The sequence below is a fragment of the Gopherus evgoodei genome, unplaced genomic scaffold, assembly GCF_007399415.2.
Source record: "Gopherus evgoodei ecotype Sinaloan lineage unplaced genomic scaffold, rGopEvg1_v1.p scaffold_34_arrow_ctg1, whole genome shotgun sequence".
Classification (NCBI taxonomy): Eukaryota; Metazoa; Chordata; order Testudines; family Testudinidae; genus Gopherus; species Gopherus evgoodei.
The window spans coordinates 5826277-5844137 of NW_022060016.1; the positions used below are offsets into that span (position 1 = coordinate 5826277).

General features: G+C 57.9%; 2 protein-coding genes across 2 annotated transcripts in view; one reads left to right on the forward strand and one right to left on the reverse strand.

Annotated features, from left to right (window-relative positions):
- Positions 1–17861, reverse strand: part of LOC115641316 — a 627798-nt gene that overhangs the window by 145329 nt on the left and 464608 nt on the right.
- LIG1 (DNA ligase 1) lies at positions 613–17746 on the forward strand. The gene is made up of 27 exons (XM_030544526.1): positions 613–737; positions 1160–1294; positions 2037–2114; positions 2221–2410; positions 2970–3105; positions 4173–4271; positions 5061–5255; positions 5754–5877; positions 6381–6479; positions 6877–6933; positions 7024–7196; positions 8016–8182; positions 8775–8851; positions 9369–9460; positions 9548–9647; positions 11765–11850; positions 12374–12489; positions 12579–12674; positions 12864–12974; positions 13117–13188; positions 13336–13480; positions 13611–13693; positions 14820–14972; positions 15694–15747; positions 16217–16360; positions 16653–16745; positions 17458–17746. Exons 2-27 carry the CDS (start codon positions 1278–1280, stop codon positions 17539–17541), a joined length of 2841 nt encoding a protein of 946 aa, XP_030400386.1. The 5' UTR covers positions 613–737; positions 1160–1277; the 3' UTR covers positions 17542–17746.

The window sequence follows — 17861 nt, forward strand, 5'->3', positions numbered from 1 at the left end:
AATGGGCTAGACCTCTGCCCTGGGCAGCATGCGCAGGCGGCTTGGCCTGGTGCTAGCCCCGGGCAGAGTGGGAGGGAAGCAGCCCTGTGGCTAAGGGGTTCCCAGGCAACAACATGGGGATTCCAGGAGCTGGGTAAATGGGCCATGCAGGGTGGGGCAGGGATGTGATAGCGCACCATGGGGAGGTGCCCCAGGGGTGGGGGCAGGGATGCTATAGGGCACCATGGGGGAGGTGCCCCAGGGGTGGGGGCAGGGATGCTATAGGGCACCATGGGGAGGTGCCCCAGGGGTGGGGGCAGGGATGCTATAGGGCACCATGGGGGAGGTGCCCCAGGGGTGGGGGAAGGGATGCTATAGGGCACCATGGGGGAGTGCCCCAGGGGTGGGGGCAGGGGTAAGAAGGCCAGGCTGTAGATTGGGCGGGTGGGGGTTGGACACTGGCAGGAGTGAGACTACATTTCCCAGCATGCCCCTGGGTAGGTGAGCCAGCAGGCGTGAGGCTGAATTTCCCAGCATGCCCCTGGGTCTGTTTCCCGAGCCCGGAGAGAGTGCCGCTACCAAGACTACATTTCCCAGCGGGCGTAGCGTTCTAGTTTTTGCATTGCGCGCGCGGCGCATGTCGGCTGTTGTGACGTCAGGAGCTCGGTGCCTGTCGGAACGCGGCGGGTTGGATTTTCCCCGCGAAAGGGCGGTGGGCGGCGCGAGCCCCGGGTTGGAATTGGGCGGGAGGCCCGCAGGTAGCCGCGCGCCCCTTCCCGGAGTGGGGACTGTTGGGGACAGAACGTTGGAGGCCAACGACCGCGCGCGGCCCCTGTGGGGCAGAAATGGCGGGAAAAGGGGCTGCCCCTCCCCCTCTCAGCCCCCCGCTCCGGCAGCCCCGCGCCCGCACCTGGCCCTCAGTCCAGCCACCTGCTCCCCCACTGCCAGGCCGGTCCAGTGAATCCAGCCCCTAGCAATGACCCTGGTGCTTCCCAGCCCCCTCTGCGCCATGCCCTGGCCCCTGGCCCGGGCTGAGCAGGGGGAAAGGGGCTCAGGGCCTAGGCAGGTGGCTTCACCTTCCTGTCTGTGCTGCAGGCTCAGGCTTGCCCTGCTCTGCCCCAGGTTCAGGGCCTGGGCCAGCTGGGGGGCCTCTCACCTCTGTCCCCTTTTCTGCCCGCAGCTGGAGCCGCCATGCTGGAGGGGCACTGAGCGATCGCTGCTGTTTGCCTCAGCTGACGTGCCAGAAGGGCCTTGCATTTGCCTGGCCTGCAGCGACAGCTGCCCCCAACCCCCCCACAATGCAGCGCCCCATCACGTAAGTAATGCCCCCCAGGGGGCTGGAGCCTCGGCACCCCCTTGCTGCCCCACAGGGGAGCAGGGAATGGGAGAGGCTGGTTGTTCCTTGCCAGCCGCCTGCCCTCGTGCCTCCATCCCTGTGGCAGCAGAGCCCGCCTGTGCTTCCCTGCCCCCAGTGGCATGTCTCAGCCCCCTGGGGAAGGCACAGGCCCTGCCTGCACTGTTTGGTGTGTTGCCTTTCAGAGCTGAGGCTGGTCCCTGGGTCTCCTGGCCTGTCTCTCTTGCTGTTAGCCTGTGCTCAGCGCTGTGAGCACGAGTCCCTGAGTGTCTCAGAGCGCCTGCCCTGTAGCATGGCCCTGCAGAGAGTTCCTGCCCCACAGAGCTCTGGCCACATGTGCCCCCTGCAAGGTTATAACACGGCTTGCAGCTAAGTGAAGCATAGACAAGAGCTGCTTCTTAGCGTGTGTGGGATGATGCAGTGAGCCCACGGATGGGGCAATGCAGCAGTTGTTCTGGGTATTGCTGGAGCACTCCAGGCCCTTCTGTTGGACCTCCATGCAGTTAGAGAGCCTGGGGCTGCCAATGCAGGGCTTTCTCATTGTACTGCAGCTTGTTGCCTGGATGACTAAATATATTAGGTGACTAGTGGGAGCCTTGATGGACTCCTGTGCTGGGCTAAAGGGAATTCCTTTCCCCAAGAGTCTGTCTAGTCTACCCATGCGGAGGTGTTAGTCAGGCATTTCTGTTGTTGCTTTGGCCAGGTCATTTTTCCAGCCCATGAAGGCTGTGAAAGAGGAGGAGAAGATTGGACTGCCAGCAGAGGAGGATTCAACCAGCCAGTGAGTTACTGCCGGGCTCCATTACGCACCATGGGGGACAGTTGGGGCAGGGTCTCGCTGGCGTTGGTTCCGGGGCCATCCTCTCTGACTCACAGCTTCGTTACAGGCTGTCAGAGGCAGCTGCAATGCAGAGAAATGGCCTGAGCCTCTGCTTGGACTCCCCAGTGAAATCTGCCAAGAGGCCCCTGCGCCGGGTCTTGGAGAGTGACAGTGACGAGGAGGAGGCCGTGCTGACAGCCCGAGCAGAGATGGAGCCCACACAGGACAAAAGCTTAGAGAGAACCAGCAGCAAGCAGGTATCTTCTGCGCACCTCCTATCTCTCCCCTGGAACTCCCATGGAGCTAGCCTGGGATCCTGCATCCCCCCAGCACCAACTGGAGTGTAGGCTGCTCCATGTTACCCTTCACTGGGTCTGCACCAGCCCAATGCCTCCTCCATGCCTCGCCTTAGTGCCCTTCACTCCAGCGAGGCCCTGGGCTCCCCCTTGAATATGCCCCCAATGCTAGTCCTGTAGTGTGTCCTGGGCAGAGTGCCTTCTGCTGCTTGGAGAGGTATATATAGTACAGTGTCCTGTGTGCTGCTACAGAGACCTGCCCGTGTGTGCACCCTCCTTCCACTTGGAGCTCTCCTGAAGATGGCTGTTTTGCCCGCTGTATCCCTCACAAGCCTCCTTGGAACCCCTGCCCGACTTTCTTCCAGGAACCTGCTGAAAGGGCCCATGCTGGTCCCTCTCCTGGGGCTGAGTGCTGCTCCCACCCCAACTTGCCCAGTGCTAGTGATACAGCCAGGTGGGCTGTGGTTTGTGCTCCATGTCTCTTTCCTGCCTGTAGCACTCTTGGGGAATTGTCTTTCAGGAGCCTATGCAAACTCCTCAGTCTGATATCTCTGCGGATAGCCTCTCCCCAAGCAGTAGCCACTCTGCTGGAGACAGCCCGGCCCTTTCTGACTCCCCTGCCATCAGCCATGCTGGCATCCCCAGACGCAGGACCGGTAAGGACCCTGCCCAGATGTGATCATGCCCTCACTCTCTCCTTGGGCACCCTTTCCGAGTGGCAGGCCTCTACCTGCACTCTCCCAGAGTGGGCCTCCATAGTTCAGCCCATTTTAGGATGGATCACCTGGCTACCAGGCCCTTTTTTCCACTGTCAGGGTTCCTGAGCTGGTGTCTCAGGCCCCATGCAATCAGGCTCCTAGCTCTCCAGCCATTGCTTTTCTTGCACAGAGACGTGCATCTCTCTCCCATCTGACCAGTGTTTTTCCAGGCTGCACACATGATCCCTGCCTGCCCTGTGTTGTTCCCAGCAAATCAGTCTAACCAATGTCTGTGTTTTGCTTGCTCTTCGAAGGCTATGAACAATGTAATTGCCAGCAGTTAATATGTTGTGCTCTCCTTGGGCCATGCTTTGTTGATCTCTCCTCGTTAAATCCCATCCACACTGTTCATTTGCCTTTTCTCCCTTGGGCCCAGACAGGGACCTGCCCATGTGTTGGGGTCCTGGACTCCAGAAGATGTTTTTCTGGTTGCTATTCTCCCTTCCCTTTTGGCTTTCTGCTGGCTTGGGCGTCTGTCTTTCTGAACTCTAAGTCTTGGGGAAGGTTGGAGCTGGTAGAACAATGTAGAGTGAGACACGTCGGTGCCTCTCTGCAGCACAGTTGTGTTTATGGCTGCCACATTCCCTCTGCCCACCAAGTCACTCAGGCCTCAGCGTTAACAAGGGGCCTGATCTTGGGTACCTAGCTGTGCTCCATTCTCAGAGGGGCTAAGCACCCAAGCTCCACTGAAGTCAGCTGGAGAATTGAGGGTCAGGCAGGGTACCTAAAGCTAGAGGGGCCTCTGGATGAGTTTGGCCTCACTGGGCGCTGTAGGTGACTGTGCTGGCCTGGCATGCTCTCTGTAACCCAGTGCTGCTCCTGCTTCTGCACCCCGGCACTTGTGCACCTCTGGACTCCACACCCCTCCTTTTCCCACAACTTGTCCTGGTCCAAAGACTCGGGGCTGGCTCCAGAGACCCCTCCCAGTAGTTTGCAGGAGGCTGACTCTAATCTCTGCTCCTCAGCTCGCAAGCAGATCCCCAAACGCAAAATAGAGCTGTCAACTAGCAGGGAGAACAACAGGCATGAGGAGCCGAGTGCCAAGAGATGCCGGGAAGAGCAAGGTAAGAGTGTGCCAGCAGTTGCTCTGGGAATGCAGAGTCTCCCTTCCCTTCTCTGGATATCTCCTGCTGCTTCCCGAGTGACATCCCCAAGGTGATCTGTGTGTCCTGGCTGGGGGCTCATTTGCTTGGCCTTTTCCCAGGGGTGCTCAAGACCTGAGTGCTCCCCTGACGCAGGGGCCTGTGTTGCACTACCATACCTGCAACCAGGAGGTGGCAGTATTGAGCTTGCTGTAGGCATCCTGTGTAGAGCAGTGACTCCCAACTTTTCCAGACTAGTATATCCCTTTCAGGAGTCTGATTTGTCTTGTGTACCCCCAAGTTTCACCTCACTTAAAAACTATTTCCTTACAAAATCAGACATAGAAATACAAAAGTGTCCCAGCACACTATTACTGGAAAATGGCTTACTTTCTCATTCTTACCATATAATTATAAAATAAATCAATTGGAATACAAACATTGTACTTACATTTCAATGTATAGTATATAGAGAAAAATAAACAAGTAATTGTATGAAATTTTAGTACTGATTTTGCTTGTGCTTTTTATGTAGCCTGTTGTGAAACTAGGCAATTATCCAGATGAGTTGATGTATTCCCTGGAAGACCTCTGCATACCCCCAGGGGTATGTGTATCCCTGGTTGAGAACCACTGTTGTAGAACCCATCCTCCTTGGGACAGGCTCTCACCCCTCATCCCCAGCTGCATGGATCAGTCAGGTGCCTAAGTATGGGGTCCCTCACTGCACCCTGTGTGCCTGATCGGCTGTGGGCTTCTGTTCTGCTGCAGGCCCAGGAGATGAGGCAGGCAGGGGAGTAAAGGAAGAAGCAGCCATGGAAATGCAAGAGATGAAAGAACTGGCTGAAGTTAATGGCACTTTGGAGGAGAGGACTGTGAACAAGGGAGAAGAGGAGTGCGCTGGAGGGGGAGCCCAGGGGAAGCTTGAGCCACCCAAGCCCAGCAGAGCCATCTCCAGCTTCTTTGGTGAGTGTGGGGGCAGTGTAGCCCCGCTGGTTCAGGGACCGCTGGGCTGGGGTGGGGGCTGGGCGTGGGGAGCTGCTTTCTAGCACGAGGCATAATCCATCACTTGTGTGTGGGGTCAGGCTGTCCCCAACTGAGCTGCCATGTAGGAAACCACCTCGTAAATGTGGGCAGCAAGGCTCAGCGACACTGTTCTTGGCACTTTCCAGAGCAGAGCTGCGCTCAGGTGGAAGGTCACCTCCCAATAGGTGGGAGAACAGTCCTGGCCCAGGATGGACAAACCCAGGGAGGGGACCAGAAGCCATCCTGGCCCCCAGCATGGGAGGGGCATGGGAGCTGGGTGGATCTGGAGATTGGTGTGGAGAGCTGATGTGTGCAGATCCTGGGGAGGGGGGCCTAGCTTTAAAGGCAGTGGGGCTCCCCTGTGGGTATCTTGCAGGCAAGTGGGCCTGCTCTCCCCCAATGAATAAAGTGCTGTGTGGACCTTTACATCCCACATAGCCCCCAAGAAGGTGCCAGAGGCAAAGGCAGGGAAGGCAGATGAACATGCAGCAGTGGAGATACCACCTCCCCCAACTGGCTCAGCCACAGTGAGCAGCAATGGGAGTGATGGCACAGCTGGCAGGTAGGGAGCTGTGGACATGGAGCATCTCCTGTGCCTGGCGCTACACCCCACCCATGCAGTGGGGGAACAAGCACACTGTTGGCCAGTACCTATGTGGGATTACATTCCTAGCGAGGGCAGCAGCCTCTCCCAGGCAAGCATGGCCCTTTTTGGGGGTGGCAGGAGGCAGCATCAGTTTACGCCGCCCCCCCCGCCCCCCGTGAGGTACAGTTCCTGCAAGGGCAGCGCATCCCAGCCAACATACGCCCTGGGCTGCACCCAGGCCTATGTGCACACAGAGTGTCCTGTGACAGTGCAGCTTCTCCCATGCATGCATTGCTGCAGCTGGGTGCCTGTCTCATCCATGCGATAATGGTGCCTGTTGCTACCTGTGCTGGGCTCCCCTCGCTGGGGGTGCTAGTGCAAGCAAATTGTTGGGAGACTCTCAGAAACACTAGTGCAGTGGGGCCTGTGTACTGGACTTGGTGGCTTCCTATCTCTCTTTGGCTTTGTGATCCCTCCAGTTTCTCCAAGCCAGTTGTGCCGCTGGACCCCATGGAGTACAATCCTTCAAAGAGCAGCTACCACCCTGTCCAGGATGCCTGCTGGGGACATGGTCAGAGGTGAGGGGGCCATGAAGAGGGCAGTGCAGAGCTGCAGTGTGAGTCTTGGGTGTGGAGCCTCAAGTCTGTTGGCCTGGCCCGAGGCTCTGAGTTTCAGTGCTATACTTGCAGTTGAAGATACAGCAAGTTCCTTGGGAGCTGTGTGGGGGGCTGCAGGACTAGGTGATGGGCCTAGGAACATGCAGTGAGCTGGCAGGAGAGCAGGCAATAGAACCCAGGAGTCCTGGCTCCCAGCTGTCCCTGCTCCAACCACTAGAACCCATTCCCCTGCCAGGGTCAGGAATAGAACCCAGGAGTCGTGGCTCCTGCCACTCTGCTCTCCCCACTAGCCCATGGTCACAGGGAGAGGAAATGTGCTGGGGTGGTGTTTCTGACAGACCTGTGTCTGTCTCTGCAGGGTCCCCTACCTGGCTGTGGCTCGGACCTTTGAGCGGATTGAGGAGGTGTCTGCCCGGTAAGGCCCTGCTGTGCTGCTTCTGCCTGGACTGCTAGGTTGTGTTAGCGATGGGTGATGCCCTTTCCTCATTCTGTGTGTGTGTTCCAGGCTGAAGAACATTGAGACCCTGAGCAACCTCTTCCGCTCAGTGGTCGCCCTGTCACCATCTGACATTCTGCCCTGCATCTACCTCTGTCTGAACCGCCTGGGCCCTGCCTACAAGGGGCTGGAGCTGGGCATCGGCGAGACCATCCTCATGAAGGCTGTTGCACAGGCAACGGGTAGGGACCAGGCAGGAGGCCCCTGGCTATGCTATGGCCTTCATCCCTGCTGACTCTGGGTGTCAGGTGTGTGGCTCCTGGGCAGTGGGACCCTGGCTTTCTACCCACTTATAGGCATGGTGGCGCTGGCATAGGGTGTGCCCACTTTGAATTACCACAGTAGCCGATAGCGTCTGAGGGCCAAGATTGTCTTCCTGTGACTAGTGAGCATTCCCTCTCCCAAAGTGCATGACTCCAGGTGCTGGTCTCTGTGTGTCTTCAGGCTCAGTCTCCCCTTGGGGTACTAGGGCTGAGCAGCCCAGATTTTCCCAGCATGCACTGCTACATGCACAGGCAGCACTGTGGTTGCAGGTGCACTGACTTGAGTGTTGGGAGAGACACTGGAGTGTGTAACAGGTTTGGGGTGTCACAGCCTGGGTGAGAAATCCCTGCTGTATTTGCAGTCTGGACAGGCCAAGCTGCCACCTCAAATGTGGGGGCTGGCCCCAAAAGACAGGGGCCCAAGAGGCTGCCCCCATCTCCTAGCACTGCCTGCGTAGCCAGGGTCTGGCCGTTGCCTGCTTTGGGCCCACCCAGAAGGAAATAGCCTTCAGCCCCCAGCAGTGGGGGGATCTGGGCCTTAAGCCTCACAGTGCAATAGCTGATATGCCCCTCCCTGGTGCCTGGGCACCCTGACTTGCACTGAGCAGCAGGCCCTCTCATTTGGGGAATGGCAAAGGGGTGGGGGACGCTGGTCAGGCCAGCCATGTCCTGAGGGCACTGTGGTGTGCTGGGTAAGCTGCCAGCTTGGGAACCTCCCTCCCTCCCTGTTGCCTGCAGGCCGCCAGCTGGATCAGATCAAAGCCGAGGCCCAGGAAAAGGGGGATTTGGGCTTAGTAGCTGAGAGCAGCCGCAGCAACCAGCGCACCATGTTCACGCCACCCAAGCTGAGTGCTGCCGGGGTCTTCAGCAAGCTACAAGAGATTGCCAGGATGACAGGCAGTGCTGTGAGTGGGATGGGGCTGTTCACATAGGTGGAGCTGGTGGGCTTGGCCTGTCTGACCTGGCTCAGCGTCCCTCTGGCAGGGCTGTAGCCAGCTCAGCCCTGGGCATGCAGAGTGCTCAAGCTTTTCACAGCTACTGGCTGCCTAGAGAGGCTGGCTCCCAAGAGGGGTGGAGAAGTGCCCCAGGTGTTCCTGGCCCTGCCAAGGCCTCTGGCTCTAGGGCTGGCATGGCCACCTCTTGGCTGGCTCCTCAGGATGACAGGACTTTCTGCGCCATGACTCCCATGCTAGGGTGTTGGCCTGCAGCCCCCTGTACTAAACATGGAAGGGGTGGTGCGGGGAGGGGTGGTTTACATTTGTGATGCAGCCCTTCCCCAAGGACCTAAGCTACTGCATGGGGCCAGGTTGGCCTGGGGGGAGGGCCTGGGGGCACTGGGAGTGGAGACCATGTGAGAGCAGAAGACAAGGCAGGGGGTGCAGCAGACAGCCAGGCTGGTGGATGCTGCAGCCCCCTCCTGGCCCAGTGTGTGTTTTGGCCCGGGCTTGGCTCAGCTGGGCTGTCTGTCCTTCTCTCCCCCCCGGTCCCCCCCACCAGTCCATGAACAAGAAGATCGACATCATCAAAGGACTGTTTGTGGCCTGCCGGCACTCGGAAGCTCGCTACATCACTCGGTGAGTCATGCTATCCCTCCTGCATCCCAGGGCCTGGCAAGGCCTGTGTCAGTATCACCATGCTACTCTTCCAGCCAGAACTGCTCTCACGCTCTGCCATGGCTCTGCCAGAACCTTCCAGTCCAGCCCTGAGTTCCCCACAGCTCTCCTGCTGCCTCTCAATCCTGACTTGCAGCATGCTGCTATTCCCAGCCCGGGGCTCTGCCCAGCTCTAGCTCTGCCGGTGCCCCTCAATCCCCACCTGCAGCCCCCTGCTGTCTCAGCCCTGGGCCCCCTCCTGTCTTCCCCCCTGCCTAGCTCTGCCTGGGCTCCTCAATCCTGACCTGCAGCCCCCTGCTGACCCAGCCCTGGGCTTCGCACTCTGAGCCCAGCTCTGCTGGGGTCCTCAATCCCCATCCACAGCCCACTGCTATCCCAGCTCTCAGCTCCCGTCCACCTCCCTGCCAGTTCAGCCAGTGCTCCTCAATCCTGACCCACAGCCTTATGATGTCTCTCTGTCTTTCCTTGTGTATTCCAGGTCCCTGGGTGGGAAGCTTCGGATTGGGCTGGCAGAACAGTCAGTGCTTTCAGCCATTGCCCATGCTGTGTCTCTTACTCCCCCGGGACAAGGTGAGTCCATGGGGTAGGGCACTGTGGGGCTGGGTGCCCTGGTGGGAGTTGTAAGTGAATGGGAAGTGATGTGTACTTCTCTTGCAGGGTTTCCTCCAGAGGTGCTGGATGCTGGCCAGAGCAAATCTGCAGAGGCACGCAAAGCCTGGCTGGAGGAGCAGACCCAGATCCTCAAGCAGACCTTCTGGTGAGTGCTGCCTTTGCCCATACCAGGGTGGGCGCAGAGCCACAGCCACGCAGAGTTCCTTGTGCTAGGGCAGCTGCCAGAGCATGACCAGCAAGACTCCCAGCCTTCCATCTCTGTCTTCAGGACCTCCCAGAGGTGGGGATAGGGGCTGGGAATCATGCCCTGGGGATGGCATGCAGGGTGGCCTGGGAGTCTGGCTGTCTGGGGGTTCTGCTGCTGTTAAGGCATTGAGTAGTCAGCATGGCCTTGCCTTGAGAGCTCGTCTGTATCTCCAGCACTGTTGGTCTGGAGGCTGTAGCAGGGCAATGTCCTCCTGCCCTTGCAGTGTAGTGTAAGATCTGTTGTCTCGGGGCTCATGCTGAGGATCAGTCCTTCCTTCTTCCCAAGATCACCACATGCTGCCACCCTGCCCTGATCCCTGCCGGCTGGTTCCCCGGGGCAGAGGCAGTGCCCAAAGAGCAGCATTCTTCCATCTCTGTATTGCCTTGGGCTGACAAATTCCTTTGAATCCCTCCTGGAAGCTGGGCTCTTCCTGGGGTAGTGCTGGCTGGCGGGTGATGGGCATGGGATCCACACACATCCTTGGCTGGTAGGGTCTGTTCCAGGGAGTGCCAGCCGGTGTCCGAATTCCCTCCAGAAGCGCTAAGTGCACCATCTCCTTTGGCTTTCAGTGCTGAGGGGTGTGTGGCTGCACGTGGGGCTCTCTCTGGGGATGGGTTGCATCCTGCTGCATTGTGCTCCCAGCTCCTTTTAGAATACCTTTAGCTCCTGTGTAATTGGCAGCTCACGCACCACTTTGATCATCTGTATGTGAAAACTGCACTCTCTTGTGGCTCTTTCACCATCTCCCAGTGGGTCTGTCCTTGTGAGGGGAGACCAGTGCTGCTTTGTCAGAGGGTCCCATTGTGAGCTTGATATATGAAACGCACCCTATTGTGGACTTGAATCCACTCACTGTCGAGAGGTTACGCTCTGCTCCAGTGCTGCTGCGTGTTCATTCTCCCGTGGTGCCAACTGGAACCTCATTTTATCCATTCAGAGGAAACCCACGGTGAGCCCTGCTCCATAGCCCCCTCCCCTGGGAGCTTCTCCCCTGCACCTGCCTTGCAGTGTAGTTTGTGTTTGTTACCTGGCTGCTTTGAGTGGCATGCAGTACTTCTGCAATGTGGTTCCTTGGTGTGCTGACTCACTGCTCTGGATGCCTTTGCGTTGGGGGTAGCTGCTTCCACAAACAAACCTGGGCTCCGCTGTTCACTTTCTCTTGTTTTCTCTTTATCCATGCAGAACGACTGGCACTTGAGCTTGCTTCCTGGCTGTTAGGGGAGCACAGATAAATTGGTCCCCAGCTAGCCTAGTTAGCATTCTCACCTTGCTCTGCAGCACAGAGCTTGGCTCCCAGTGTGATGTGACATGTATGAATGGCTGTGTGTGGTGGTTTCCATCCTCCTTCTGGAAGGCAATATCAATGCTCTGCTGATTGGGAAGAATGCTTCTTGCCCTAGGGAGGGGAGTGCACAGCATCTGTAACCCCAAGGGAAATAACTGAACAGCTCCAGCTGATGCTGGCTCTAGGACCGCGGTTCTCAAACTGAGGGTTGGGACCCCTCAGGGGATCGTTAGGTTATTATATGCGGGGTCTTGAGCTGTCAGCCTCCACCCCAAACTCCGCTTGCCCTCCAGCATTTATAATGGTGTTAAATATATAAAAATTTTTTTTAATTTATAAGGGGAGTCGCACTCAGAGGCTTGCTATGTGAAAAGGGTCCCCAGTACAAAAGTTTGAGAACCACTGCTCTAGGGTGCATTCTCTGTGATGCTCCAGGAGAGAGAACGACAAAGCAGGGAGTCTTCAGAGATGCATGAGCCTGGTGGCCTGTCCCAGAAGGGCTGCCCCAGGCTGTCGCAGTTCAGGGCTGTCTCACAGTGGTTTCCAAGGGCACTGGGTGAGATAAGGGAAGTTGTCTCAGAAGCACCATCACCCAGCCATCCAGAGAACTCTGACCCCAGCTCCGGTGGGCTGGAGCTGTGTGAGGTCCTGGTGCTTCCCCATGGGACAGAGTGCGTGGAGTGAGCGAAATGGAGACTGGCAAGAGGCCTCATCTGTGTTTGTGTTTCAGTGAGTTGCCTAGCTATGACATCATAGTCCCCATCCTGCTGGAGCATGGAGTGGAGAGCCTGCCACAGCACTGCAAGATCACCCCAGGTACCGTCAGCTCCCTGGCACCAGAGGCCCCCACCTAGCACCTCCTGCACCTGCATGGCCTCCTGCACCATGGCATAGCCTCCCCGCCCTTCCCATCTGCACCCCTCCTTCTGTGTAATGGGCCTGTTTCAATTGTACTGTGACAAGGCCAGGCGCTATGATAGTGTGCAGTGCCAATTTGGATTGGGGAGGGGCTGGGTCAGAGTCAGTGTGTACTCTGGGTCAGCACGCAGTTGGCATGTGGTGAGTGAGTCAGACAGACTGCTGTGGGGCAGTGCCCAGTGTTGTGCTGTCGGGGAGCAGGACAGACCTACTGTGCTGTGGGGCAGGGCCCGGCGTGATGTGTATGTGCAGGGCCCACCTGGCATGGGGGGATGTGCACAGACTGCTGTGGGGCAGTGCCCAGTGCTGTGATGTGTGTGCAGTGCCTTGTGCAGGGGGTCCAGCTCCTGGCCATGTCCCCTGGATGCTGCTGCCATCCACGTGCTGATGATTCTGATACCCCAGTGCATGGCCTCCCTAGGGATCCCGCTGAAGCCTATGCTGGCCCAGCCCACCAAGGGCATTGGGGAGGTGCTGAAGCGCTTTGAGGAGGCTGCCTTCACCTGCGAGTACAAGTATGATGGAGAGCGAGCCCAGGTAACCATGCCATATCCAAAAACCATGGGGGGCCCCCCCCTCCCTCCACAGCCTCCACTGTGTCTCATTGTGCCCCCTCCCCTGCCCAGATCCACATTTTGGAGAATGGGGATGTGCACATCTACAGCCGCAACCAGGAGGACAACACTTCCAAATACCCTGACATCATCAGCCGCATTCCCAAGGTAAGGGAGTGGGGACATACAGTGCTGGGGGGTGCCAACAGGCAGGAACACTTAAGGGGTAGGTGTCGTGTTCCCCCACCCAGCAGCAAGAAATGGAAGGAGGTGGGGCAGGGATACAGGCTGGGGGCTGCAGTGCTATTGGCACCATGAGCCAGCCCTGTCCTTCCATGCATTGACACCCCCGTGCAGGTGAAGAAGGACAGTGTGCAGTCATGTATCCTGGATGCTGAGGCCGTGGCCTGGGACCCTGAGAAGAGGCAGATTCAACCCTTCCAGATCCTGACCACGCGGAAGCGCAAGGTGAGGAGCAGTTCCTGCGGAGAGGGGTGTGGGGCTGGTCCCTGGGTGGGCAGGTGAAGCGGGGAAGAGAGTAGAGCTGGTGGCACAGAGAGCAGGGCTCATAGGGAGGGGCAGTAACCTCTGCTGCTGGCTGTTTCCTCAGGACGTGGAAGCTGCTGAGATCAAAGTGCAGGTGTGTCTGTATGCCTTCGACATTCTGTACCTCAATGGGGAGGTGAGTGTCCTGCCTCTGCTCCCTAACCCCCTTGGCCTCACCCCTACTGTCTGCACCTCACTGCAACCCACCCCCCACATGCTATCTGCTCCATCCTTTATGTCCCACTTGCCTGTGACCGAGTACGGTGCCCCTCTGTCCCTGCAGTCCCTAGTGAAGGAACCATTCTCCAGGCGCCGTCAGCTGCTGCACGAGTCTTTTGTGGAGACGGAGGGGGAGTTCCTGTTTGCCACCTCCATGGATACCTGCAGCCTGGACGAGATCTCTGAATTTCTTGACCAGTCCATCAAAGGTGAACTGTAGGGGGTGGGGATGCACTGCCCTGCCTGTTAGGGAGACTGGATTAAGCACTGGCAATGGGTGAGGGGAGATGGGGCATGCCACTCTGCCTGCCAGGCTTTGGTAACCAGCCTCTCTCGCAGACTCCTGCGAGGGCCTCATGGTCAAGACCTTGGAGGTGGATGCCACGTACGAGATCGCCAAGAGATCCCACAAGTGGCTGAAGGTGAGAAAGCCTTGCTGGTGGAGTGGGGACCACATGTCCCACTTCGCTGGCGGTCAAGTCAGTGGCACACAGCACAGGAAGCTCTTAGTGTAACAGAGAGAGGAAGGCTCAAGTAGAGCCCATTTTGGTCAGCCCTGAGTCCAGCCAACCTGTGGTGAACGACCTTTTCAGGCTCTGTCTTTTCCATAGTAAGTTCCCGGGAGAGAGCAAGATAAGCTTTTTCCAGAGCCCACGCTTATCCCTTCTGGTCACCTCCTAGTTTCTTGCTGAGCTTGTCAATCTAAGAGTCATTAGAGCTGAGCCTCCAGTCCTTCCACGCATTGAGACACCTCCCCCACCCCGTCCAGGTGAAGAAGGGCTCAGTAGGCTGATGCTGTTAAGGCAGGTCAGTTTCTCAGCCAGTGGCACACAAGTGAGTGATGTGGCCAACATCATATGTGACCACCATAGGCAACCCTAGCCCAATGGATCAGGCACCCATTTTGCAGCTGGGTGAACTTGAGGTGGCCTTTCAGAGTGAGATTGAGTGCAACTCAACCCTTCAGGTTTGTAGTTGAGCACCTTAACCACTCAGCCACCACCCCTCTATTGCTACTCCACTGGGGTTTCAGGCATTGGGGAGGTGACATGCTGTTCCAGATGGGGAGGGGGGCACCAAGAAGCTCTGGCAGCGGGAAGGGGACAGGCTATCCCACAATGTGGAGTGGGGGGCCTGTTGCTCTGACTTGGCAGTGGGGAGAGGCATTGGAGTGAGTTGGAGGCAGCTAATCATATTCTGGGCCCCTGGATGCTGCCTGGTGCCAAGGCACATCCATCTAGGACAATGGCAGCAGGGCAAGGAGCCTTAGCTCTGGGGACACAGATTGGCATCAACTGAGAGATCCACATCCTGCCTCCTTCAGTTGCACTTGCTCCAGCCAGAGCTCCCTCTCCCATGACATGGGAACAGCAAACTATCATTGCATGGAAGTGGCTTTGCATTATGCTGCTGCCCTGGGGCTGCATGTGAGCTGTTGACCCCTGGAGGAGAGTTCTGTTCTCCACCCTTTTGAACCAGCCAGCTCTTAGAGGAGAAAGGCCCTGTATCCCACATATGCTGTTGCTGAGGCTGGCTCTCCTGTTGCAGCTGAAGAAGGATTACCTGGAAGGTGTTGGTGACACTCTGGACTTGGTGGTGATTGGTGCCTATCTGGGCAAGGGCAAGCGAGTAGGCATGTATGGTGGCTTCCTGCTGGCTTGCTATGATGAGGAGAGTGAGGAATACCAGAGCATCTGCAAGGTAGGGAGCGTGGGCTCTTCGCACAGGGCTGGGAACCTTCAGGCTGGTATTGCCACAGGGGCCCCTGGGAGTTGGGCTTCCATGCTGTTCTGTGCCCTATGGATGGGGCTGTGATTTGGGATTACACTAAGCACTCTTTGTGAGAATGGAGAGCAGCCCTGCCCTCTCTAGTGTCCCCCTTCTGGGCTGCTGCTTGTGGGCTGCAGCAGGGGAAGAAAAGCAGCTCCCTCCCTGGGTTAAGGGGATGGCTGTTGGATGCAGTGTGCCAGGCCCATCTGAGGGCAGTGGAACAGGCTAGAGGGAAGAGAATGGCTCTCATGGCGGGGGGAACCCCAGTGGGCCAAGAGTGGGAGAGGTGGGTATGCCAGGGAGAGTAAGGGTGAGCAGGAGCATGCTGGGGCTGGGAGGTGGGAGTAAGCAGGCCGGGGATGAGTGGACTTGGAGTGGGGGGTTGTGCAGGAGGTGCAAGTGAGCATGCTGAGGCGGAATGAGAGTGTGGGGTCATGCAGGGGGGCACATGCAGGGAGCAGTGGTGAGCAGATTTGGTGGAGAGGGGTTGTGTGCAGTTGAGTGGCAGGGGTGAGCAGGCTTGGGGGAGGAGGGTCATGTGCAGGGGTGGCGGTGAGCAGCTTTGGCACAGGGATCTCGTGTGTGGTGAAGTGAGATGGGGCAGTGAGCAGGCCAGGGCTGTTGTAACAGTGACCCCTGCTCTCTCCACCAGATCGGGACTGGCTTCACAGAGGAGAGCCTGGAAAAGCATTACAGCTTCCTGAAGGTAGGAGGCTTTGCCCAGAGCTAGCTTGCAGGGCTGTTCACAGGGAGCTCCCCCATTGCTAGCTCAGCCCAGCTGCTGGGTGCTCTTGAGGGACATGAACATTTGCCCTCTTGAGCCCTGGCTCCCTGCCCTGAGCCTGCTTCTCAGAACCCCCCGTTGGTTGCTAGAGGTAACCCCCAGGCTCCAGGAAGCTCTTTAACCTCTCTGCGTGCAGTGACTTGTCCAGAGGCACTTAACTAATCAGTGGCAGAGCCCTGGGTGGAACCCAGTTCTGGTTCCCAGCCCCCTCCTCTAACCATCAGACCCTACTTCCCTCCCAGAGCTGGGGCTAAAACCCAGGAGTCCTGGCTCCCAGGGCACAAGGTCTCTTGCAGTTTTGTGTAGCAGCTGTTTTGGAGTGTGCCTGGAGTTAGATGCGCACCTCCAACAAACAGCCAGGCCTGTAACCCTTCCCTTCTTACTGTGGCAGGACCATGTGCTAGAGAAGCCACGGCCCTATTACCGCTGGGACAGCAGCACTGAGCCGAACCACTGGCTGGCAGCTGTGCAGGTGTGGGAAGTGAAGTGTGCTGACCTGTCCATCTCGCCTGTGCACAAGGCAGCTATAGGCCTGGTGAGTCTGGGGCAGGGCCTGTAGTGGGAGGAGGGACAGGCGGGGCAGAACCTGCAATCAGCCTGCAGTATGGGACCAGCCTCGGACCTTCCCTAATGGACCATCTGGGGCTGCTGTCCCTGCACTGGGAGGAGTGGAACCCCTCATCATTAATCCTGGGCTGCTGGCCCAGTCAGTTCATAGCACCCCTGTGACCCTGGGCTGTACCCTTTCCCTCGCAGCTTGGGTACACCCTCCCAACCTTTGCCCAGGTGGCCCCATCCATGTCTCACAAACCCTTCCTGGCCCTCAGGTGGATGAGGAGAAAGGCATCTCCCTGCGCTTTCCCCGGTTCCTGCGTGTGCGTGATGACAAGAAGCCTGAGGAAGCCACCACCAGTTCCCAGGTAGCACATGGGGCAGTCTGCAGAGCACCTTCCTGTCTCCTCAGCTGGACGTGAGGCTGCTGCTCTGCAGGGAACTAGTGCCAGAGGCCTGTGCCCAGGGAAGCTCTAGACTGGTATGCAGATGGCACACAGAAGGAGGATGCCCATCATCCTTTCCTTCACAAGCAGTGCCTGGGGGTGACCTCTGGGACAAAGGCTGGGCACAGCAGAAATTGCTCACTATGCAGTGTTGACTGACACCGTGCTAGGGGTGCTTCGCTACAGGGAGTGCAGGTGTACAGTAAGGGGCATGAGCCCCTCAATGTTGGCCATACTGCTCCAGCATGGCACCAAGGGGCTCTTTCCAAGATGCTATGCTGATGCCCTTACAGCACTTTAACCCAGTAGTGTGCTGATCCCAGCATCCTGGCTAAATCCCTCCTATGGCCAGGCTGTGCCAGGGCTGAGCTCTCCTCAGGCATGGGGCTGTTCCTCCCACCAGCAGGGCACATCGCTCAGCTTGGCATGGGCCTATAGATTGTTACTGGCCTTGTCTCAGGGGCAGCAGGACTTGGCTGAGCTTCTCTGGTGAGTTGATGGGCACAGTTCCATATGTGGGGGTAGCAATGGAGATGAAATGTCTCTGAGTTAAGCCTGCCTCCTTCTCTAAGCCATGTCATTGGCACTGGATGGGGCAGGGTTGGCAGCTTCCATCCCTCTCTCTTGGCTGCAGGTGGCTGAGCTCTACAGGCGGCAGCAGCAGATTCAGAACCAGCAGCTTGTGGAGAAGGCTGAGGAGGAGGAGGACTTCTACTAGTGCTGGTGTGGGGAGCCCAGGAGGGGTAGGAGAACCCCTGTGGCTGCCAGGGCATGGATGAGGAGTGCCATAGGCTCCCTGCCTCTGGCACCATTCCCTAGGTGCAGAGTCCCTGGAGGGAAGGGAAATGCTGGCCTAAGGCAGCGGTATCTGTTCAGTTGTAATGAGCACTGTTGTATACAATAAACCTTTATCTCCTTAGCCACCCAGCCTTTGTGCAGACACTGTCAGCCCTGTGATGCAATGGGGAGCTCTGCTTTGAGCAGTGATGGCAGAAATGGGGTGGTGAAGTCAGCTCCCTTAAGGCTGAGGGCAGTGGG

Coding starts and splice junctions, on each gene's coding strand:
- LIG1 (XM_030544526.1), top strand. Junction 2,115..2,220: donor GAGGAGGATTCAACCAGCCA/GTGAGTTACTGC, acceptor GCTTCGTTACAG/GCTGTCAGAGGCAGCTGCAA. Junction 13,189..13,335: donor TTCTGTACCTCAATGGGGAG/GTGAGTGTCCTG, acceptor CTGTCCCTGCAG/TCCCTAGTGAAGGAACCATT.